Below are 25,651 nucleotides of genomic sequence, written 5' to 3' on the forward strand. Positions count from 1 at the left end.
TCCACGTCTCCTGTTTACTCAATCTTGCAACAAACGAGATCCTATTCCTCCCATCCATCAGTCGAGATAGCGTACACAGCAGCAAAGCAAGAAAAAGAGAGAGAATAAAGAAAAACAACATAGCAGCAGACTGGAGTAACTTTCAAAGAGCAAACAAAAATAGATTGTGCACAGCGGGAAAGAAGAAGGTGAGACATGGAGCGAGAGCGTGACGGTGAAGGGAATAACTTTGCACGTCCCTCGAGGCTCTTTGTAATGTCTCCCACTGATTTGATTAGTCATGGTTTGCAGGGCGGGTGGGAGAAGACGCAGCTATTTCTAGTTCTGCAGTGCCAAGTGTCAGGTGCCAAAACCTCACAGTAGATCCACCCCGCTTCTCTGAAGCCATGGGCGTCAGGAAGCTGGCAACTAAAGACAGAGGGGAAAAAATGTCACTCTTAAAGAGAGAGGTGCAACTTGAGCATGATGGATGAAGTGTTAGAATATGGCGTGAAGAATGCACAACTATTTTTGGTATTTTTATTTGTTTTTACCCATCATCACTTTAAAGCGGGGCTATCTCATTGGAAAGAAAGTGTTATAAAATGTCTGTAATGTTCCTTTTTCTGAACAGAGGATTGCTGCTGCAGGAGAACGAACGCTTTTCTGAAGCCCTGCATTATTACAAACTCGCTATTGGGAGCCGGCCAACTCTGGCATGTGAGTGTAGCCTGTCTTGTTTTGCAGATGCATGATGAGTTGAATCACAGCTTCTCACTTGTTTTGCAATTTTAGCTGATTCATCGTTATTTTTTCAGATAATGAGTCCCAAGCAAACAGTCCTTCCACTGATTACTAGCATGCTCTAATTTTAATGCTGAATAAGATGTTCTTGGACAACGGACAGATTATTAGACTCAGTTTCTCACACGAGGCCTCACCTAAGATGACACATCTTCTTCACAGCTTCTTTGTTGTTACTTGTAAATCTTCTTGTCTCTTAACCAAATTTACTTCCACTTATTAATTTTGTCATCATCCTACCTTCTGTCTTTTTTTTTTTTTTTTTAAACATTTTTAACCTTCATCACCACATGTCTATAAATCTTCCACTGTTACCATTTAGGAATAAGTGCTTGTGCTTCTAGTATGATTTAAAAACACGTAAAACCCGTCATGTCAGCAGGAGACTTTAGTCTTGGTCTAGTCTACTGAAAAACCTGCTTCTACTAATGTGTGATTGCACTGTGATCCTTAAATATACGCCTTGTTTCTGTCTTGCGTACAGCGGCCTACTTAAACACAGGAATAATCTTGATGAATCAGGGCAACCTGGAAGAGGCCAAACGAACTTTCCTCACCTGCGCCAAGATACCGGATGAAAACTTAAAGGATCCCCACGCCCACAAGAGCTCCGTCACCAGCTGCCTGTACAACCTGGGAAAACTTCTTCATGAACAGGGCAAGCAGGAGGTTGGTGTTTCTGAATTTTGGTAAATTAAATGAAGTTAAGTTAAGTTAGATTAAAAATAAATTATACTATTATAAAATCCAAACTCACTTCCAACAAAGTGCATATTTTCTACTGTGGTACCAATTGATATTACATACTGTGTATGATGGAATAATTTTCAAAGTTTTCCAGATTGTATCCTAATGAACATTTTTATGATATTCTGCAGTTTTTAGACATTTTCTTGATGAAATGCTCTTTTTACATCCAGGCAAGTAACTGAGCTATTGCCTATTTACCCAATTAGTAAGGATGTTTGATACTGGCTTTTTACTGACATCGATTTTGTCCAGCTGTTAATTTCGACATAAAATAGAACAATCATAAAATCTCCTATATTTGGTCCTTTTGAGTTAGAGGAGGCTTGGCTGAAGAGTTCGATATATAATATGTTCACATTGTGTAAAAGTTGTGTATTTAAAGTGAAAACTGATAACTGCTGAAATTTCATATTAATGTCGAAACTGGCCAGTCATATGAGTAATCATCTCTACCAATTAGTTGTGAAATGCTCCTCAAGTTTTAGTTTGTTTTTGTGCCAATTATTTTTCCAGCCCTTTGCAGTTCCAGTTCCAGGATTTTAGAAATGTCCTGCGGTCATCATCGCCAAAATAAGATAATATTTTCCATGAAATGGTTAAATGTCTGTTTCAACATCTTATATGTCCTATTGGGAACATTTTCAAATTGCTTTGAGTTGTACTTCTATTGTACCCAGTTGTCCAGTTATTTTCTGAAATAGGGTGTTATTACAGAGTCATTACACCCATTTATTAAAGCCAAAAACTATTTTTGCTGTGCTTTTTTTAAATTTTTTTTTTATACTATTTACTAGATTTTTCTATTTCATAGCGAGAAGACAGCTGTACTCCCTTATTATTTAAATGACCTGCATTATGCACATCAAAAACAGGATTGACTAAATGAACTATGGTGTTCTGCTTCAGGAGGCCCTGTCCGTCTATAAAGAAGCAGTGCAGAAAATGCCCAAACAGTTTGCACCGCACAGCCTTTTCAACATGATGGGTGAGTCACCGCTGAATCTTTGTTTGAGACGCAGCAGATGAAGATTAGAAATACATAACACTGGTGATACTGCTTTAAAATATGAATTAGGATTTTGCTGCAATGATTTCATATGTACTCTCATCACAACTGGATTAAAGGATGATCTGATTATTTTATGAAATGTATGGAAACTATTTTGCTTCAGTGATTCCTTTTATTTTTGTTTCTTATTTAGACATTGATCTACCATTTTATCTCATCTTAGACTGAAGTAAAACAAATGAACTCCAACTTGTTGCCAGAGAAATGACTTTAAGCACCTGTTTGTTTCAGCTCTGAAAAGTGTGACGTGACTTTTTGTCCTCTTTGGACAGGATTAGAGCTAATCCGTGTCATAAATCACATCTCGCTCTTTGTTATTGTAACACTAATTACATTATTTGAAACTCATCCTCATGACATAGTTGGGATTGCAGAGGAATGCGAGCATGAATTCCTGGGACGGGCTGAATGAAAATAGGAAATGTGTTTAGTTAGGTGCAGGGAGAGGATAAGGAAGGCCGGTGTGTGTGTGTTAGTGGGATGTTGGCAAAAAGGATACTTTATAAAAACTGATGTAATCTCCAGATCCTTTTACCCTGTGGACCAGCAGCATAACCTGGGATCCAATAAAATCCTTGAAAAAAAAGTTGTTTCAGTCTAGAGCGGCGCCACCTCCACCTAATCCATGCAATTGACTTATCTAGAGGTTTTATGCATTTGCCAAGAAAGACTGGTGTTAATAAGGAAGCAAACAGTTTGTTTGCATGAAAATTGAATAGAAAATGTTGTTACACTTTTGTTCAAGATTAAAATAGTCAATACAGTTAAATCATTTTACTTGAAAAATTGAAAATGAGGCAAGATGTGAATGTCTACTTTATTTGTGCACATTTATTTGAAAGTAAGACCTTCCCTGCTGTTAGAAAAACCCAGTCAGAAGTGCTGGAAAAACATTTTGAGCTTACTTTAGATCCATATCTCCACATAAAGATGGCTCACTCCCAAAGGAACTTTTTAAAACTTTAATCCTGGAGTGACTTTTCAATGAAAATAAGAAGCCAACAGAATTCTAAGATGTGCAGATGATGTATGTTTGCCGATTAGACTCTATGATTACATTAAGATTGATATAAATGAGTGAATAGGACACTTCCTAATTTTTCCTTCCCACTGTCGCCGCGTGCATGCTAAATATGGGGGATTGGATCGAAGTTATGACTCGATGCAATCAGTTGGTTTTTATTATAGGATATGTATGAATTGGCTCGAAATGATGTGTATGTTGATTCATGTATGTAAAGTGCCCTGTGACAAGATTGTTGTGAAGTGCCGCTATACAAATAAAGTTGAATTGAATTGAATTAATAATAGCAAAATGCATAGATCTTGGTTAAGACCATGGATGGATGGACAGATGCTTTATTCATGAAGTGATAAAGCTGCAACAATTATAAAACAGTGTAAATTAGATTAAAGGGTCATATTCGTATTGTGAAAATGTAATTTGGAGTCATTGTCTAATCTGTTTTAGGAGAAGCCTACATGAGGTTGAACAGGCTCGAGGAAGCAAGTCACTGGTACAGGGAGTCCCTCAGGGCCAAGCCGGACCACATCCCTGCCCATCTCACGTTCGGCAAACTCCTGTCCATCACCGTATGTTCTATCCCAACACACGTCTCAGACACCCACCAGCATGCTTGTCAAAGCTGGGAGACAAAGCATCATAGTAGCTGCAGTGACTATTCATGTAATTAAAGGGGATGAAGTAGAAGCGCACAGTGATGAATAATGTGTTGAAGGCAAATGCATTCTATTGATCCTTCTACGGAGTCTGAGGAAATCTGATAATTGCTTTAGGTATAAGCACCTGACAAGGAAATGAACATGCTAAAATTCTTTCCACTTTGGGGATCTGTACGTGCATTCGTGTTAAAAGATATCCAAAGCTGCGCAAACTTACTCAGCCTTCAGCACATATTACCTTTTTCTGCAGAACATACTTCACATTTCGTGTGCTCCCTTTCTGTAACAACAATGACAGCAGATGTGTTCACAGCTGACTCAAGTTTAGCTTTGAGAGTTGAACTGTGTGGCCTTTGTGACCCTTGTGAAGATGCTTGACCTCTTTCCTTCCACAGCCTGGGGTGGAGAGGCGGGACAAACCCAGACAATATGAGTGTGCTGATACAAAGTTGCAGCTGCAGTCCTTTGGTGCTTTTAATCCATAGTTCCTCTTTTATTTCAAATATTTGATGGTATTCAAAAGAAAGTATGTGCATACACATAATATTGTGCTCCCTACAGTGGGAAGTGGATGTCTGCACTTCTTCTTTAGGGCGAGGGTTACAGATCCACTTAGAGCCCTGCCCATTGGGGCCATCATCACCACGACAGGGTTTAAGAAACAGAAGATTGGATGGGTCCTGGACAATAGGCCAGTGGACAGACTTATAATGCAATTATTCTGCTTCCTTATTGAATCACCTCTGTTAAGGCGGTCCTGCCTGAGTCAATCAATGATTCAGACATGAAGGGAAAGGTTAAACTGAAGTCTTGCACTATGCTTCACCTCGACATGTGTTGTCATGCTGTGTGACTTGAACTGCATTGCCATGAGTAGAACTTTACATTAAAATTGACCTTTTGATCCTTTTAACCTCCTGATACTAATGGTAAAGCCTGTTAAAATGCCCACATCCTGCAGCTAACAAGTCCAGCTCCAAAACAGCTAATTTGGCTTCTTCTTGCCAAAGTCAGTGTCGGCTGTAAGGTGATAGGCTTGCTATGTTGCTGCAAAAAAAGTGCTGTCTATTTTAAAAAAAAAGTTTTTAGTTCATCAATACTAAGCCCATTTTTTCAATGCAACCATTGTCAGCTCGCCATAAGCCAAAGTGTAGCAACTCAGACAGCCGTATTTGGCCTCAAACCTTTCACAAATATGCTCGATAATGACTTACTCTGATTTGATGGATGGTTGAAGAAGAGGTCCAATTGAACGGAAGGAGGAAAGCAGCCAACAAAAATGTGAAAGAAGCTATTCAAGCCTCATACTCATGTATTCATTTAGAGTGACTGCAGATATGGGAAGAAGCTAATGAGGCAATGCTAATATCCCTGGCCCACTCATTTCTTGTTGCATGGCAAGTCCACTGGCAATATGGAAGCAATCAGTGCTGAAGCATGAAACAGAAGAGGTGGAGATATTTAATATTCTCGGTTTGCTTGCAAATCCACACACATGCACACAGAAACAATTAGGTTTTTAGCATCCTTTTCCTGCTGATAGCTTGCAGAATAGACTGCACATGCATTTAAAAGGGAATTGTTTGTGCACAATGCATGCCTTTTAAATTGTACACATCATGCTGTATATACACATACTCTAATGATTTCTGTAAAATTATGCATGTAGATGCATGTGTTTTGTGAGTATATCAGATTTTCAAGTTTAGTATTATTTCCCACACAGTTTAAAAAAATAAATATTATATTTGCAAGTTCCATTTTGAATCAAAATTAAATGTCATGTCGGCTCTAACTCCTGGTATTTTCATTTTTGTATGTTTTGTTTTCTTTATAGGGCCACAAGGCAGAAGCAGAGAAATACTATTTGAGAGCAACTCAACTCGACCCCACAAAAGGAAACTGCTACATGCACTATGGTAAGAAAGCATATGTGAATATTTCATTTATAGACACTTTTAAACATTTTTAAAAGACTGAAGCGAGAAGATAGAAATCACATATGCCTGACCTGAACGCCAACTCTAAAACTCTAACACTTTGTCTGTGTTATTCCTAGTTTAACAAGAAGTTGAGTTTTGGAGGATAATGTTACATCAAACTTTCTGATTCGAGTTTAATTATTCAGCATTTTCATTTTATCTCCATCCCAACAGGTTACTCTCTCTCAGAAGTGAGAAATCTAAATAAAATGGCCTTTGCTTTTTCCTTGGTTGTTAACAGTAAATCCAGGAGTTGGATAGCTCACATAGGAATGAAATGAGCTGTTAATACTTTACTAAGAGTTTGTCAAATTTAAGTTTTGATTATGAAATTCAGATACTCTAAATCTCACATTTGTTCGGAAATGCATCATCCACTCAACAGCAGATCTGCAACTATTCAAATCCCTAAAAGTGACTGAGATGTGACGACATGGTTACAAAGTAAGATGTTTTGCTGTGTCTCTGCTGTTTAGATCACCTAATAAACACACAAAGATTTAATTTTCAAGAAATTGTCAACATTTAAATAAGTTCCTGCAAAGAAAGACCTTTGAAGTTCTTCTTAAAAGTCATGCCTGCTGTGTAAAGCACTTTTTGCAGCTGTAATAATCAGGCTTTGCTGCAATAAGCTGTCTTTATACTAAGAATGAGACACAACTTGACACTTCTTAATCCAGGCGCTAAACTCCCTCAGAGGGGAAACTCTTTCCGCCTGTAATCCAGATAGGGCCAGGCTGTGTCTGTTGTTTTCAGAAGGTTGGAGCACACAATGGAGGGACTACATAGCAGCATTGTGTGCCATTTCTTTTACATCTAATCAGCCTTCTGCTGAGACGTTTTAGAGGAATTGTGCCGCCATCAGCTTTCACATCAGACCTATCTGCTTATTGTTTCCGCATACTGTCATTTTCTGCAATGTGTAATGAGCCGATAGCTCCTCTTAGCTGTTCTTGGCTGGTTTAAAAATATTGTTATATTAAAAATATGTATTCTAATTAATTTTTTTTACAGATTTTATTTCAAATTTTAAACAATTATATTTATTAAATTCCTACAGAAATACAGCTTGCTAGCTTAGCAGTTAGCAACTTCCTTGCTTTGCTTTGTGTGTCAGTTGTTTAGTTATGAAACCTGTAGTAGCTCATTTATCTTATAAACAATATGTTTATTATGGCCTATTTTGATTGGAATCAGATACAGCTCTGCACTGGAAATAAGCGTATAGCTGTGGTCTCTAACTGGTATCCAGTAGCTAGTGCGGGCTAATCTAATGTAGCATCCGTTAGCTATCATTTAGCAGATCCTAGCTTTCAGAAAGCGAAACCAGATGGACGACAACCTGTAGGATTCATAGTTCTGATTTACTGAATCTTATTTGAAACTTTGCTGAGGAAAGTTAATAATAAATGATTGATAATCACATTGGCAATATTGGATCAGTGTGGAACGATTGCCAGAACTATGAAGAACTAAAGTTAATCTGACAAATCATGTGGACTTTATAGATATTAGGAGAATTTCCTGTCTAAGATTGTCTTCTTCCTGCTTTTTTTTCTCATCCAGCATTGCCAAGTACTTAAAGGTCATTTGTGGGATTTTCTCAAAAGTAGAACTGACCTTAAATAAGTTTTCATTGAACTGGTAATGAAGACTTAAGTTGGTACTGATAAAACAAAGAGACTACATTTGTATAAATTGGATGGATTGTAAATAGATTCATTTTTTCCCCTCACATTTACTGCAAATTTAAATTGATGATTTGACAGAAGCTAAATCTGCAAACACAACATCCTTCTGACAAAAACTGGGGCAAACACTTGCATTTTCTAATAATCCCGCATTTTCTAATAATCCCACTTATACTTTAGACACTTGTTCTTTTGGAAATACATTTTAGGTATGTTTTTATGTACATTTAGGGGACAAAAATGCTCAAATCAAAAACAGCACAAAGAATGCCCTCATACAATTCCTGTTATAATCCACCTTCAGTCCAAGCTTGCTGCTCATTTAATCCTAAAAGTAGTTTAGAAAGAATCAAAGTGGGGCAGTATTTATGTGTCTAATCTCTTTCTGCATTTACTTTTGCTGCTTTTGCAGTTGCTTTGGATGCTGGCACTGTTCGAGCTGTTTGAGGTTTTGCAGATGGTGCGCGCACATGTACAAGCAGACATGCGTGCTGTGTTTATCTGAGTGAGGAGCTGAGATTAGAGCACAGTGTTTACTATTCATAATAGTAAAACATGACACCGTGTTCCCCCTGTGCTGCTGCTGGTGCAGCATTTCACTTTGGTTTGGAGGAACAGACGCCTCGCTGCTCCACGTTAATATCTCCAGGATGTTCATAGGAAATTAAATCTGTATTCCTCTATTAAACGCGATATTGTGCATTGTCCCTTTCTCCCCTTTCTTATCATTTTCAATCCTTCCTGGTGTTTTCTGTGCTCTGATATTTTGTAGTTTAGGGGACTATTGCTGTCTTTGGACCAAGCTGTTTCCCCTTTAGAAGCCTTGACACTCTTTTCTCTATTTTCTTTTTCCTGTTATCTTGTTGTCTCTTGCTACGGGTGATGTTTATTTGGGCTGCTATGCTTCCTTTATGTGGAATCCACCTCCTTTGGCTGTGCATGGGTCACTGGAGGACCCCCATGTATGAATGTGTAAGGAGTGATGAGATCTGTCCATATCACAACACAAAGGATGAACACACACATGTTGGAGATCACGTAAAAAAGGCAAAGTCAAAATGAAGCCCCCTTTTCCGGTCATTGTTCTCAGTGACAGTTTTCAGTGTAAACAGTCCCTTACGTGACCCAGAATATGTTGTAATCTTTTAGATTCAGGTAAAAGCAAAAAATTCCCATCCTATTACAGTTGTCATCTGGTCAGGCTTGACTGATGAATTAAAAACCTTGTGATGTTGCAGCACATAGCCAAATTCATGCAGGATGATGCGTGAATTACCTCCATCTCATTGGCACTCAAAGCTGCTGCATCTCACACTTTTTTTTGGCACCTTTGCTGTCTTCTCTTTCTGTGTCACTCTTCTGTAGCCTCCTGTCATCATTGTTCTCTTTTTCTATCAGTCTCCATCTTTGTTTCCTCTACAAGCTTTCCTTCCTCATCTTGTTTTTTTTTTTTTTAATCATCCCCCTTCCATCAGATCTCCTGCAGCATGTCAAATAAAGAATCTACAAGCAGAAGATAAGAGAAACTGTGCAGAACAGGACAAAAAGTCTTGTATGTATTCCTATAGCATGAATTGAGGCTAAACTAAATATTTGATATTTGACTTTCTGAGATATGTAAAATAAATTTCACATAATTACTTGAGTTTAATTAGAAAAAAGTTATTTTTAGTAATTGCAAGGATTTTGTAGGATATACCTACAGTAAAACAGAAATAATTTGATTTGACTCATTTTCTGTATGATTTGTTTAAAAACGCCAGAAAACAGTCCTCTTTGTCCCCCTGAGGGACCATAATTACTGCTCCCTTCCTTGCTCCATGTGAGGGTCACTCCACTCTCCTTTCACAAATAACCCTTAATATGAAATAAACCAAAGTAATATAAATTGCAATGTTGAAAAAGGTTGATGTTTACAATTGAGCATCAGCTCTTCTTTAGGGTTCTGATTGTGAAGAAAAGAGGTGATCTGCATTCAGTCCCTTTAGAGCTGGGAGACTATTACTGCACCATTTTAATTTGCTTGTCAGCAGGTTTGCAGCAAAACTCCCTGAAAAGGTGCTGCATGTCCAATACGAGGAACTCGTTACATGTTCCTGCAGTGCATATGAGGAGGATTTTCTGTAAAATGGGAACTTGGGATACTGGTCTTGTTGAAAGAGCAACCTGTCACAGTGGCCTTCTAGTTGTCAAAATATTTCCTTTAACATTTTTGATTTGAATTTGTTGGTGGGTAAAAGGAAACACAAGGGTATTATTTATCAGCCTTTTGTAGAAACATGAAATTTAAAATGTAATAAAACCATCACGCATGGTTAAACATGCAGCGTTTAAAGCACCAGACTTGGAACATTCATTTGCATTTACGAAAACCTTTCATTAACCATATATTGTAACAGCACACCCCTTTAGAAACCACATGGAAACTGCCTCTGCATGGTGATGGAGAATCAAACAGCATATACTTCATTTTTTCCTCGCCAATCAAACATGATTTTTTTCTTTCAGCTCATACCTTCATACCAGATGGTTGCATATGTTTTGTGACATATAAACATGCATCTTATTCTGGCTTTTTTCTAAGTACTTACACAATATAGAGCATTGGACATCTAAGATTCCTGAGATATGAATGATGCATATAACTCCAGGTACATAATCTACAGTCACAACTGTAGATTTAGTAAACACTTATTTCTGACCAGTTGCCAATGTAATTTATCTTTGAAGCCATACTGTATACCACATCACACTGCAACAAAAAGGATCCTGCTGCATCAGCATGGGTCCAGTAAAAGTAGTCGCTTCATATATTTGGTGTACAAAACAATTCTTTTATCCTTTAAAACCTGTTTTAGACACAAATCAAAGACTTTTTAAGGGTTAAGTCAAGACTTATTTAGGCTGTATGGTGCATTTCATGCATGAGGAAACACTATGCCTGTGATAGACTGGCGACCTGTCCAGGGTGTACCCTGCCTCTCGCCCAATGATTGCTGGATAGGTTCCAGCTTCCCATGACCCTGAATTAGAGTAAGCGGTTAAGAAAACAGATGGATGGATGGAAATACAATGTGTTCTGCACAAATGAAAACAAAAAAATATACCTGAAGGACATTTAAAGTACAAGAGTAGGAGAGGAATGTTATTCAACAGTCTTTTCATACTGTGTTCTGTCTTTTTGATTGAGTTTTTTTAGAGATTCATCTATCAAAATAAACTCTGGGTGACTGAAAAGATTGCCGTAAATGATTTAGTATCTGAAAAAATTCTTTGAGAAGTAAAAATGTGAATTTGTTAAACCATTTGAAATATAACACAGATGCAACGTCTCTGCAACTGGAGGTCAGATCTCAGCAGAACATCTACCTCTGGATGTGTTCTTCTTCTGTCAAGTATTTTAAGCACCAGTGTAGTTTCTCTACAGTTATTATCACTTCTGCAGCAGTGGTCTTAAATCACACTGGCATCATATTAGCATCTGTTTTGAGAAGCTTCATCCAATCAGAAACCACTTCTCACTCTCATCAAGCAGAATAATTCCCTAAAGTGGCCTTCATCGTGGACCTGTGAACCATGTCCCAGGTGTCTTTTGTAGGTTTTTAAGCCACAAAGGCTACTAGTAATTTAAAAAAAACAAAAACATAATGACTGAGTTCTTAATTTGATATGAGGAAGAATGCAAAACGTTCGCATAGGCAGAGTTGTTTTTATTTAAGTATTAATACAAGCTGGTTCTCAGGAATTAAATATGCACAACATTTGCACAAATGATGAATGTTCACCCAGGACTAAACCCCACATGTTCCTGATTTAGATCATTAATCAATCCTCCAGTTTAAGGCATTTATTTTAATCTTGTACATAAAGGACTTTCAATACCATATTTCCCCTGCTGTGTTAACAGGCCAGTTCCTGTTGGAGCAGTCCCGTCTTCCTGAGGCTGCAGAGATGGCAGAGAGAGCTGCAGAGCTGGACAACTCAGAGTTTGATGTGGTCTTCAGTGCTGCTCACATGCTCAGGTTTGTTAAACTGCTGATTTAAAGCAGGGCTGCTTCATGGGTGAGGCATCCTCCTGCTAGTACAGAAAATTACATTACTGAATGGTTTAAGAAATATTATGGGAATCCTGTATTTCCAGACTTTGCTGACCTCATCCCTTAGTATTTGTGGGTTTCCCTCTACCTCTTCATTTTATGAGGCTTCTTTGATATATATATATGTATATATATATATATGTGCGTGTGTGTGTGTGTGTGTGTATACGTGAAGCCAGTTGAACACTGTCAGTGGAAAAGCTGCCTTGCTTATTATATAATGTGGACATAAACAGCGATGCAGTTTCAGTCCATCAGGATGAGGTTTTAGCCGAGGGCTTGTAAAGAAACCACCGGAGAATTTCCCCTTTAAGTTTGGCAAGCACATGCACAGACGGCTTATAAATCTTGAAAAGTGTCAAAAATGACTGCAAATGTCCTCCACCACCAACAACAGGAGGGAATATTGGAATGATGAACCTTAATTCTCTTTTGCTCTACATATCTGTTGAAGCCATTACTGCTCTGCTGCGTCGCTCTCCAAGCGCCACCACAGAGGATTAGTAAAAAGTTCAAAGTCTCCGAGCTCGACCGAGGTTTGCTTTGGAAAATGTAAGACTAAATCTCAGTGACAGATCACTCCGCTATGCTCTGACTGGATCATTTCAGCTGAGACTCTTTGTGACTTCAGTCCAAACAGAAAAGAGTTAAACGACAAGACAAACACCTGTTAAAGCTAAAAGCTGCTCCTCTGCGATGAGGATGACCCAGACGTCTTGGCTTGTTTTCTGTGCAGCTGTTCACTGATCATAGAGGATAGTAATTATCAGACAAACCAGGTTGATGACAGGCTCATCCAATCAATCTCCATGCATTACAAGAGGACTTGGTGGCATTTGAAGGGATTTAACAACAAAACTTGCCCTTTTTTCATTTGCTCAAGGCTTTTCCCAGAGGATACCCAACTATCCTGCCCTGAAACCAAAACGTCTTGAATGCCATTTAACAGCTCTGTAGCACTTTTCCAAACATAACCAGAACTATGGAAGGACACTTTCAAATGACTATGATATCAGACCTTAAACCTTGGGCATATTTCACTTAAAACACAACCGTATGAATATAAAATACCACATCAGGAAGGAATTGTCTCCTTAACTTTAATCACTTTGGCACAGTCTGCATTTGGAGCATATAAACTGTAGCTGCTTTATGTACCCAGCTGTAACATGGGTACATAATGCTGCATTTGGTACAGAGCTAACTTACAGATTGCACACATGTTATTTAAAGGCTTTATTTTGCTACAGTATGGGCATAAAATGTTTTTTTTTGTTTGTTTTTTTTCCCCCCGTAATTATGTGCAGCAACCATTTTACTTCTAAAAATCTCTGGTATTTAAGTATGAAAACAGTCAAAGTTTTCATGCAAGAATACAAAACAAGCAAGAGGTATTCATCAATAATTCCCAGCCAAAAACCTCTACAATGTTTAATCTCGTTTTCTGGACTGACAATCCACAATTTCCTTTATTTGATATTTTTGTTTTATATTACCAGGTCAATTCATGTACCTTTGCCTGTGTTATGTAAATAAATACATTCTTCCATTTCTCACATTCTCAGCAGATTCCGCCATCATATTTTTTCACTTCCCCTCTGAACTGTAGCCTTCTTCTACATGCCTTTTATGGCAGTAACATGGCAACCCTGTGTTTAAACGACAATGAAAAAGAAAAAACAAGAACGTAATTATCTCCAGATTACACAAAACATATACATGACACCATCTGTGACTCTGTAGATGACTGTTTTTACATGTCGGCCACACCCAACAGGAGCAGCCTGAAAGAAATTGTGAAAACCCAAAGATAATATATAAATTTACTCATGCATACTGCACGTACTGCACGTTGTAGACTGCAGCAAATCACACCGTATCAGTATTGTGTGCAGCACGTTGCGAGTTAGCTTTAAAAGTTGCTAAATACTCAAATTTTAAATGCTAACCTGCATACAAGCACTTTGCACATGTTCCAGCCCCACAATGACTGTGCAGTAGAATAAACATGTTTAAACAATGGATGGATGGATGGATGGATGGATGGATGGATGGATGGATGGATGGATGGATGACCTACTTAAAGATGAGATGATAAGTAGTTTGTGCAGTGTAGTGCTTTTAGCATCATTAAGTCTTACACTTCAACTCTGACACACTGAGACTTTACATTATAGTAGCATTACTATCTGATTTTTTTTTTTTTATAATAAATAAATTAATGATAGAGCTTCATACATTATCCTAGAAAAATGATAAGATGTCTAAATTTAACTCACAAAGAGATTTATTATTTCCCTGAAATTATATGCGAGATCACTTCAAAATGACAATAAGTTTCTTCTTACTCTATGCTGTTAATTAATGACCAGCTGTAATTGCAGCAATTTTCATGCCAAGCTGTTCTAACAATGAATGAATGCCATGAAAAGCACCAGTTTTCATCAATGCAGCATAGCGTTGTGTGATTATGTTCACATTTTTTTCACTTTCTGTGCCTCTTCCTCCTCAGACAGGCCAATCTAAATGAAGCAGCAGAGAGGCAATACGAGCGTGCAGCCAGCCTCAGACCAGATGTAAGTACCTGCGACTGTTTGCACTTATCATGGAAATGCACACACACTCCCGCTGTGAAAATGCAATTTACAACATATTACGCGTTACCCATCATCCTGACATCATATTATAGCACCGCTGCTGCTGTTTTCTATTGCTTTAGCAAAAAATGCGTTGGGGAAGGGGGGGGTGTAGGTATTGTTTTTTGATCCCGAAGTCATACACACTGCTTCATCTCGGTGTAGTCAAACAGAAGAGCCTCAGGAGGGATATCATGTCTCTTCATGTCAGCACACACGCCCAAGGTAGTTGCGAGCTATTATATCCTGTTTCTGCCTCGTGTGCATCAGTCACTTCAAAGAGAAAGCGTGCATAGAGGTGGGCTGCGATAGAGGTAATTTAGAATCGTATGAACGGGACCTGAGGTGAGCTCGCTGCAGTGATTTGTTAAGACGAGCTGCTTTCAGGCCAGTTCTGTGACTTATGTAGCATCACAATGAAAGAGGTTTTTACCTTCATGTCTATGTTATATCGCCGCACTCTTGTCTGACGTACCCCAAACAGACCCGGTGGTGGCAGATTTTATCTGTCATTACTTTTTTTTTTTTTCTTTTTCTGAGTGGGTTTGCATTTCACTACCATTTCCATTACTTGTATGTCTTTAAACTACTATTATTGAGTTTTGCTGCAAACTTACTCAGTCACAGGTACCTTGTAGAAGCTAGGAATCAGTTTTAATTCATCTGTTTAGAGGAATTTAGAGAAATTTATTTTATGGAATACCCCTTGAGATGTACCATCTCGTTTTCGAGGGGGGTCCAAAAACATAAAACAATACATCATAATCAACAATTACACAAATTATACGCAAAACAATACATAAGATACAGACAAGACAAACTTGCTCACTCCTACACCTCTCCACACTCCTGCCCATGTACAGATGTAAGACCAAAAAATTACACAGCAGGGTATGTCAGAATCAGTGATTATTGAACATGTCACAGAATTGGAAAATTAAAGGCAACATGAGAATACATTATGTTTACTCATTATTTTTTAGTAATTATTATTATTTTTATTAATTGATTTTTTTTCCTTCCCTTTTCTTCTCCTTTCTTCTTGTTTACTTCCCCACCACACAAAGTAATGATATTCCTTGGGATTACAGATGAACAGCATTACAGTAATGATAACAAAATGTTTGAGTCTTAAAAGCAAAAAAAAAAAAAAAAGTGGCTGTTTAATGTGTGAAGGTTTGTGTTTATACATTGTTCTCGGAGGAAAAAAGTTTCCCCAAACTCATTATATTTGACTCTTGTCATTCCTCGGTGCCTCAGCGTCTCTCGTCTTTGACATGAATGACAGCCACTCAAATATCCGGAAGCTTTCAGGTCATGAAGGCTTCGGCTTCTGGCTCTGCATGCCAAAAAATGTGCAAAGAGTTTTTCATTTCCCCTTTACACAGAAATTCATCTCTTCGTGTAATGAGCAGAAATGGGAATGTGTCCCGACTGTGGAGGGCTTTACCAGTTGCTCCCAGCACATCAAAAAAGGATAAGATGAGCTCATCTTGTGATTTTCTCCAGGACTTCTTATGGTTTTGCTTCCTGCCGAATGGCTGTACTTATGGTTTCCATAGCAACAACAAGTGTTTCCTACAGAAAACATTCATTGAGCAGTCGTAGAAGAGAAACTCCAAAGTTTGCTGCTTTGTTCTGATCTTCTGTGTGCAGAGCTCCATCGCTAACGTTCCCCTGATTAATCTTGGAAAGTTTTGAATAACAGAAATTCACATTTGTCTGGCTTAGCGCTGGATGTGACACCTTCTCTGCAAAGATCTTGTACGGAACATAAACCAGAACAAGGTTTTGAAGGGTTTTCACATTTTAGTGTATGGAATTAATTTGCTGCAGAAGGTGAGAAGGGAAACAACGATTTGGACACTGGTGCAGTTTCATCATGAAGAAGAACACAAAAGTTGCTTTTGGAGGGGGAAAAAAAAAGACATCAGTGAACTAGCAGCCAAATTACTTAGCATACGTCATGCAGAGAGGACGCAGGGCCGGGAACGAGGCCAGGTCTGGGGGATGAGGTGCAGAAGACTTCTCCGATGAAACTTGGTGTGTTTGATAGTTCTGTCTTGGTATGGCTCGGATTTGTAGATTCCCACAGCTCAACCATTATTTAAGTCCAGATGTTTTCACTTTGCAACTATAAAAAAAAAGGGGGGGGGGGGGGGCAAAAAAATGCTACTTTGATAAACGATACCTCTGAAACACTTTACTAAATGGATTTGTTCGTCCACATCAAGAAGTAAAAGTCACAATTTACAGCGACCTTTTTGTTCAATGCGACGCGCTCTCAGAGGTTGATTTTTCTCAGCCTGAAGTACATTTCCCCCCATTATCATTTCCTTAATCAACCTTCTGTAAAGAGCCTGGCAAGATTCCTGAGTCGTTTATCTGATAATCATGTTTGTCAAATGTAGAAAGGTGAGAATAGCAGCTCTTTGAATAGTTCACCCGAATAAGGTAATAGCAAGCACAGTAATCCTGCAACACACGTTACTCTCATTTCATCAGGCACCGCTTGGTCGTCTTCTCTCTCCATTGTCTTCACTGTTTTTTCTATTCCCAGTACCCAGCTGCTCTGATGAACCTCGGCGCCATCCTCCACCTGAACGGCAAACTGCCAGAGGCAGAGGCGAACTACCTGCGAGCTCTCCAGCTCAAGCCTGACGATCTTATCACGCAGTCCAACCTGCGCAAGCTTTGGAACATCATGGAGAGGCAAGGACTCAGGACAAAGCTGCAAAAAGGCGAACTTTGAAGCGTTTCCTTGCTGATGATCTCGGCGCAGGATGGGAAGAAAGCTGGAGCCTAAAGATTTCTGTCATGCCAGCCTGTGATGCTTCTTAAAGACTATTTCAGGCTTAGCATGTTTGTATTTCGGAGGCCAGGCTCCACCACACCGCCGGTGCCATATAGTGGCTGAAACTACAAAATTCTCTCATATCATGCAGATAATCTGACTGGCATTTAAGTACTTGGTATGTTTAGAGCACTTAATGCGTAAACCAACCGGGTTTGACTTAAAGAGGAAGAACACTGACGTTTGTTTACATGTGTTTTGGGGAGAGCTACTGCATCTGTAGGAGGGAAAAAAGGGAAACAAAACAAGCATGTAAAACCTTTCCATCATGTTGTAGCATCTCCAATTTAAGCTCACAGCTTGAAGCCATAATAGTCACCACTGGGTTGAAGTAGCATGATGGGGGGTGTAGGATCTGGGTTTTGACAAGAAAGAAGGATCTCTTTTGCGAAAGTGTCCACTCTGAGTTGAAGGAGAGCGAAAGCATCGAAAGCAGCAGTGCACAAATGTGTTTCTGTGCAGCACACCAGCTCAGCCAGCCCCCTTTCCATGGTTCAAGTCGGGGAATATTTGTCTATTCTTATTCGGTGCATTTTAAGTGCATGAGACTGTAAAAATGAGCTGAAAAGAAAACCTAGTCAGAGTCGTCACACCTCCATGCCAAGCAAGAACTGTCCCTCGTGCTGTGTTCCTCGTGTTAAATGTGATCAAGTGATCAAATTTAATTTATTCTTAATAATGTGTTATTTTATGTGAGAATGCCAACACTGTGTCACACCGTCCCACCCTCTCTCATTCATTCAGCCTTACGAACTTCGGTAGGCACCCTGACAGTGACCTGAAAGCATTTTTTTTTTATACAATGTTTTTTCCTCTCTGCTCAGGGACATCAGGTTGTGATTTCCAGTCACAGAACTGAAGATCTGTGACCCAGAGAGCACTTCGTACAATGATGTTAGATGTTTTGTTTCTTTTAAAGATTGTGATGTTCGGTAAATTATAGAAAATGTGTAGCTTCAGATTTGTGTTGTGTTTTTTTTGTAAAAAACAAACAACAAAAAAAAAATGCATTGAACCTTTTTTCCATAATAAACAGATGAGTCTTTTTATTCTGCTCTGCTGTGTGATTTTTATACGGAAAGCAGCGCCGCATTCCAGCTGCAACACCTGCACGAGTGTATGTTATGTAGAGGTACTCATACAGGACGTTTGGAGAGTGAGGACTTGGCTGCGATCCAGCTGTACATCACGCTGTGCGCAGCGGGGTCTGGGGAGCGGTGGGGCAATCTGAAACAAAAACCAGAGCGGACCCCAGCCGTTTCGGTGCAGCTGGAGTCCTTTGTAATACCTCTCTGGTTTTCACATTTCCTCTGGCTATAGTTCAGTCTCAAAACAATGGTTTGCAACAATTAGAGAATGACTGAAATGATCCAAAAAGCATGACGTAGACTGGGCCTCCCTTATCTCTGGGTAGTTGGTGAGATTTCATGTTCCTAAACTACATAAACTCATTATTCAAACACGAAATATGTCACCGCTGATGTAAATCAACAGCATTAAAGGATAATTATGAGGCTCCTCTCTGACTGGAAAGCATGTGGTGTCAGGTTTATCCTGTAATATTCCACCTGTCTTTGTGATGGATGTGACAGGGCTCATGTCAAACGGGGCTCACAGGAGGAGATGACATGCTGGTCAAAGTCAAGATGGCAAACAAAATGCCATACAAGCAGGGAAATGTGTTAAAAAGATGGAACAGGTCAGAGAAGAGTGGAAAGAGGAGCGGTGTCTGTGTGACCTTTGCATTTACTGGGTGCTTGTCCTACAAAGTGATGCTTGCGCTCGAGCCCAAACTAACATCTGAGTGACTCAGCTGAGAGTAAAACGCTGTAAAAAAGCAAAAACAATCCAGATTAGGTTGAGTTTTAGGGAGGTAATGCTGGCTTGAGTGAAGCATTCCCATCAAATTTAATCTTAAGGCACTTCAAATAGAAAGTAAGTTAAAAAAAATCACTTCATATCCCATTAAATACAGTCCAGTTCAGTCAATTTAGTCCACTAATAATCTGTTTCCTATATTTCAGGGTCGTGGAGAAGCTTGAGTTCGTCCCAGTTGAAACAGTTCAAACCAAATTAATTATAAAACAAAAGTTGTTTAGCTATGGCATCTAACATCTAGTTTGATTTGATTTCCAATACACCGAAGATCCAACTTCTTTAAAAAAATCACCAAAGCTTTGGCTGAGAAAAATATCAAACGTTGTGTGAAAGACCATCCAAGACCCCAAACCCATCTGTCCAGCTCCAGCGTGCTCCATCTGATAAACAATGTTTGAGTGGTAAAATGTTAAAGTGACACAACATATAGATCTGCTAATAGGAACCGCTATACTCACAGGCTCAACATGTTGATCTCATCCAATCAAGCAGACATAAAAAAATCTGTAATCATATGCAGACTTGGTGACCACCAAGCTGTAAATATTTCAAAAGATATGCAACTCGACTTGCATGATGTTACAGCCCCAGTTTTCCTTTTTTTTAATCCCCAATTTATTTATTTTTTCCATTAATTTAGTATAAAAGTGTGAGGACATGATATGTCCTTTAATGCAAAAAACAAAAAACAAAACAAACACAGAATGGAGCTTGGTTTGGAAAATCATCTGTGAGGCTGAGTCCACTGATTGCACCCAGCGGGTCATTTCATATGGTTCACTCAGAGATGATGGCCTGGTTGTGGTAAATAGCTCTATCAAGGCATCATAGTCACACACACACACACACTGTGTACTCATTGAAAAGGCAGAAGCTGAAGTGACACATCTGTTTTTAGAGTTCATAATATCACATCTCAGCAGCATTTCTCTTTTTCTGACTGCAAGCAGTTGTTAACAGAAATATACACCCAGTATCTGTCAGCTTTTTTGGGTTGCAGAAAATAGAATTTTTTTTTTTATCTAAAACAGCTTCATCTGAAGGTTCAGGTGTTGCATTATGTCCCCAAGCATAAAGATATACTCTAATACCTCTCTGATTGGACAGATATGCTTTTACAAACATTTACTGAGTTAAAGTAATCAACGAAAGGCTTGCTGTTTGTAAGAAAGCATGTTGCTAAAAATCATCCCTGATTAGTAGATGTTAATTTGTTGGGAATAGGTATTTAATTTGCAGTTGTGGAGTAAGACTGTATCAAAATGTCTCTTCCAAGTGATTGCAATGTTTTTGCTCGGTGGGTTCGGTTTAAAAAGTCTGATGATGCATCTTGTAAAGGTGAAAAGGCTCTGCTTGCAAATAAAACAATTAATGAACAAACGCACGTGACAAAGTATTTAGATGCTCAATCCTGGTTTTAAAAAACACTTAAAAAATACAATTTGTAATATTTTTTTTTATTTTTAAATGTAATATCAGGTTTGTATATATCTGCATACAAACCTGAATAAAAATGTATTTATTAGATTTCCAAAACACTGCCGTCTGCAGGAATTGGGGTAAAATTGCGGTAAAGACTTTTGTCATGGAAATTTCTGATTATGGCTTTGTGGGCTTTCTGAAAAAGTCACAATGAACTTAAGCTAAGTGAGTCTGCTTATTCCCCTTTACAGACATAACAATGTGTAGAGATCTGATATGTCTGCATTCAGACATCTGGGATCTGATGAGTTAGAACACTCTCTTCCTTGAAGAGGGTTACAGCTAACAACAGATATTTCTTGTTTCTCGGACCTCTGGACTGTCTCTCCAAATTGCAATTTGTATTATTCTGTTTTGTTTTTTTTTTGTTCAATTAACTTTGTAATCTTTTTCACTTCAGAACCAGACTCCTCCACATTGACAGACTTTTTTCCACAACACTTTGTTTTCACTCATCTTATTTTTATTATTAAAATAGGACTTTTTCTGTTCATTTGAGGCCTTTTAATGTCTGGTTTGAAACACTGATCAAGCTGTTTCTGGCTGTATTTTGCCTACTTTGACTAAAACTTTACATTTAAGGGGGATTTATATGAAGTCCTTTGGAAAGCTGGATGTGCTTTTTGCTTCGCTTTTGTGAGGTTTCCCATAAATACCCGCGTCTTAGCTAAACAGAGACCAGGTCCCACCCACAGGCCAGATCAGAGATGATAAAAAAAAAAACAAAACAAAAAACCCAGACATATTTCTTACTTCTTAAACTCAAGTATCAGAAAGTTGCAGAGTATTTTCAAATAAAATGGCAAAAAATCTAAATAACGTGCACCCAGTTTGTCAAAAACCCTCACGTCCCATGACTGCACGTACCATGCACACACATACATGTAGCAGACGCAGATTACTTACCCGACATGATCAGATCATCTCATTCCCACACAGCATTGTCATGACAATGAGTACATCTATACCTGCTTGTAGATTTGTATGTCTGCTGTTTGGTTGAAGGATGTGTTTAAAATAAAAATGACATTTGACTTTACATGTTCTGAACTGTAAAAAGCTAATAAATCCAAAGTCTTTGTTGTCTTCTGGCAGAAATGGGCTTCCACATCATCGCTCATATGTCAGAACAAAGACTCCAAATGAAAGAGGTTTAGGCTTCCTTCACAACAGTAGTTTAAAAAAATAAAGGCTGTTGTGGTAAAAACTCACATTCATTTTAAATCACAGCGTTCTGGTTGCTGGTTTTCCTGGAAAATGTGAAGCCTTATTCTTCAAAGCCAAAAAACACAGCAGATTTTTCATGCTGCCTTTTAAAGAAGAGGTTCTTCGAGCAACCCATCACACACTCACATTTACAGACAACTTGACAAAGTAGTGGAGAAGAGTGAGAGACAGTTTCATGCACTTTGACCTCAATGATAAAACACCTGTTTGCCATTGCTGATAAAAAAAAAAAAAAAAAAAAAAAATAGCCACTTATTCACATATATTTTCTCCATTAGAGTAACTTCATGAAAATCAGATTTTAAGATGATTAAAGATTCAAAGGATGAATTTCAGCCTGAAAAGCTGACTTTTGGTCAGACTAATATATTTCTTTGTGGCTGAGATGAGACGGCTTTTAATGCAGCATGTCAGATAGACTCAACTTTGATGAATGTGTCTCCTGTGGAAACATTACTGGAGACCACCATACACCAGTAAAACTGGTTCATGAATGCAGCATAGGACACAACACCTCTATGTCGCAGTCAAATATTTATTGTTAAATGTCTGAGGTAATGACAAAGCAGTTATGTACTAATTAGTGATGAATCTTTAATATTATTATGGTAACAAGTTAAAATATATGTCATGAAGATAGTAAATGACAAAACAGATATGCAAACGAAAATACAAAAAAGAAGTTTATGTTGACTATTTATGTTGATCTTACTTAAATTTCCGTTTTTTGGATTATATACTTGATGCCAGTGCTGCTGTGACAGCTGTTTATTCTTTCTTTCTCGCATCTCGATAAAAACAAAAACTCTTTAAAATGACATCAATCCTGACCACATGATGGTGGTCAATGCTCAGCACCAGTCCTGCAGGGCTGAATTAATAGACTTTGACTGCAGGAGTTGTCCTCTGCATCTCCTCACTGAGGAGACGACAACATCATGACCTTCCTCCACTTTGCTGACAACTGCGGTGGTTCAAGATAGAAGCCGATAGTAGAATAAGATGTGCTTCACAGCTGGAGGTGGTAAGATTTCATCTGAATTTGGCTCCATTAGACACAGATTGTTTGACCTCTGCAGCTTTCTGGATGATCTGGTTGGTGGAAACACACTTTTTTTTTCTAATGGTATTAAAGCTAACATCACAGTCCCAGTCACTCAGTCGCCTGATAAATGTTTAAACTTTTATCAATGACAATCACAACGATTATTTTTTTGGCTTCAAAGGCGAGACGCTGTGTTAAAAGCCTGATACTGTTCGAAGAATAGACTATAGTGTGATCAGATTTGCTTTTTCAGCCACAAAAGTGCATCTCTGATCTAAAATACAACTAAATAAAACTGTTTTATTATGATGTGATGCACATTTCTGCAGACTACTTGATGTGAAAAAACTGAATTTTATCACAGCAGATTAGTGCTATACGGTATAATGCAGTATATACTGTAGTGTTACATTCCCTGCCCAGACATTACCAAGTATTTGGATTATATGAATGCAAAGTTTTTCTTCATTATTTATTGAAGAAAAACTATTCTTACAAGACAACAAGTAGAAGTCAGGTGTGTGCATCAAATGCACCTGATTAACTAATCAAAAATTATTACAATAACTTTAGAAACGTTTACATCTTGGTAGTTTGGACATCTGGAGAATTGTGTTCACACGAGGCCAAGGAGGAAAGATATCTGCAATGATTGCAGAGAAGCTTTTACTCCCAATCAAAGTGAGAGCAGTTTGTTGAAGAGAAAAAATGTTTAAGGCTTGTAACAAGCCATGAAATGCTGCTGCAGTGTCAAAGTTTCTAATGCAATTTGTTGCACAAATGTGAAATCATCAAATAAATTTCCTCTGAAATGTCAGACAAAATAATATTGACAGTTTTTGTTATGAATTGTGATGAGTTTCTGACTCAATTTGGATATTTTTTTTATAGCAAAAACCACAACTATATGCGGTGATATGTGTCAAGCTGGAGTAAAAGCCCTTCCTTGTGACATCAGCTGCCTCTGCTGACAGTTTGCATGAATTACAGCTTATTTCACTCATCACATGATAGCCAGATGTGTTCTCAGAGGAGGAACTGGATAAAAAAGCCTTTTCTTTAGAAAACCAAACAATAAAAATGCAATATATCAGCTTATCAGACATGGAAAATTTAGCATTTATTACAATTTATTTCTTCTTGCTTTCTGATAACAACCTGCAGGTTCAGTGAGGAAATATGACATTGTGTTTTTTTTTTTTTTTTGGGTGTGACAAGTGCAGTAAGTTATTGTGAAACTGCACACCCGCAGATCTGTAAAGGTTGTGTGAGTTGTAATAAAACCAAAAACAGTGGCAGAATTACGATCGCTGTGAATCCTGTTTTTATGCTGCTTCAATCTCCCAGCTTCCATCTGAGTCATAACTGATTCCACCTGCATTCCCCTCCCTGTGTGCTGCTGTCGCTCTGCAGATGCAGACACGATTTAATTTATCCGCAGGTTGGCTGCCAACATGCAAACGCTCTTTCTTTTTTTTTTTTTTTTGTCTTGTCCAACATTTAACCAGGCAACATAGATTTTCTGGATGCTCTATTCTGCTGGGCAAATTTACTTTGCCAAGGGGAGCATCATATCTATGATGCTCCCCTTGATATTCTGGATTTTAATTTTATTTTTCTATTTATTTTGCATAATTGTTTGTTTTACAAAGTTTGTACTGCTGGACCGGAGAGGATAGAAGAGGGACAGAAAGAGAAATGAAAAGAAGAAAAAACAGAAAACACCTTGTAGAGAGAAAAAGAGAGAGAGAAAGGGAAAAAAAAAGATTGAAAAAGAGAACAACCTACATACATTTGCGTGTATATAAGCACACATACACACCCACCTAATTATACACACATCCATACACCTATACACACTGGAGTCATGTTCCCCTTGCGGAAGGACGAAGCCATCAACTATCAGGAAAACCCAGAGCTCACAAGCTAAATTAGACACACAGGAATAAAACCAGCCATTGTTAGTAAATGAACCTGCAGGCGACTCTGTGACTGTGTCACATGCAGAACATACAGAGTGGAACGTGTTCAGAGAAGAGTGATCGTGCCTATGTGGCCCCGCCCACACGCAGGCAAGAGGAAGGCTCGGAGAACCCCGAGGCTCGGGCAGCTGGCAACCGTCCCCAAGCACAGATCCCAACCCCTGCGCTCCGGAGCCAGCCCTGCATCCACCCAGGAGGTGGCGGGGGGGGCAGCAGAGCCCCCCATGGTCAGGGGGAACAGGCCCCAGCAAGCCCGGACCGGCAAAGCCCGGCTCCGGCCACCGGCCACCCAGGCTCTGTTCAGAAGCGTTTCAAATGGAAAGCTACGGCATTTGTCTGCATCAGCTTTGGAAAATAATCTGCAGCTCATAACAGTCTGTTACGGTGGCCCAGAAGAGTCACAGCAACACCAGAGCCACTACACTACACAGAAACTACAGCTGAAGTTCCACTGCTTTATTGTTTGGTTTTGGTTTTTTTTTATCTGGAAGT

At 38.7% G+C, this 25,651-nt stretch overlaps 1 protein-coding gene across 1 annotated transcript in view; it reads left to right on the forward strand.

Moving 5' to 3' along the window:
* Positions 1-18,297, forward strand: part of LOC306773602 (protein O-mannosyl-transferase TMTC2-like) — a 69,666-nt gene extending 51,369 nt beyond the window's left edge. Inside the window, exons 5-12 of the mRNA XM_079263467.1 lie at positions 614-699; positions 1,268-1,452; positions 2,440-2,518; positions 4,074-4,195; positions 6,123-6,204; positions 11,866-11,980; positions 14,568-14,631; positions 17,252-18,297. Coding sequence (XP_079119593.1) covers positions 614-699; positions 1,268-1,452; positions 2,440-2,518; positions 4,074-4,195; positions 6,123-6,204; positions 11,866-11,980; positions 14,568-14,631; positions 17,252-17,443 — 925 coding nt within the window. The 3' untranslated portion in view covers positions 17,444-18,297. The remainder of the gene's footprint in view (positions 1-613; positions 700-1,267; positions 1,453-2,439; positions 2,519-4,073; positions 4,196-6,122; positions 6,205-11,865; positions 11,981-14,567; positions 14,632-17,251) is intronic.
* The last annotated feature ends 7,354 nt before the right edge of the window (positions 18,298-25,651 follow it).

The sequence above is a fragment of the Telmatherina bonti genome (assembly GCF_933228915.1).
Source record: "Telmatherina bonti genome assembly, chromosome: 23".
Lineage (NCBI taxonomy): Eukaryota > Metazoa > Chordata > Actinopteri > Atheriniformes > Telmatherinidae > Telmatherina > Telmatherina bonti.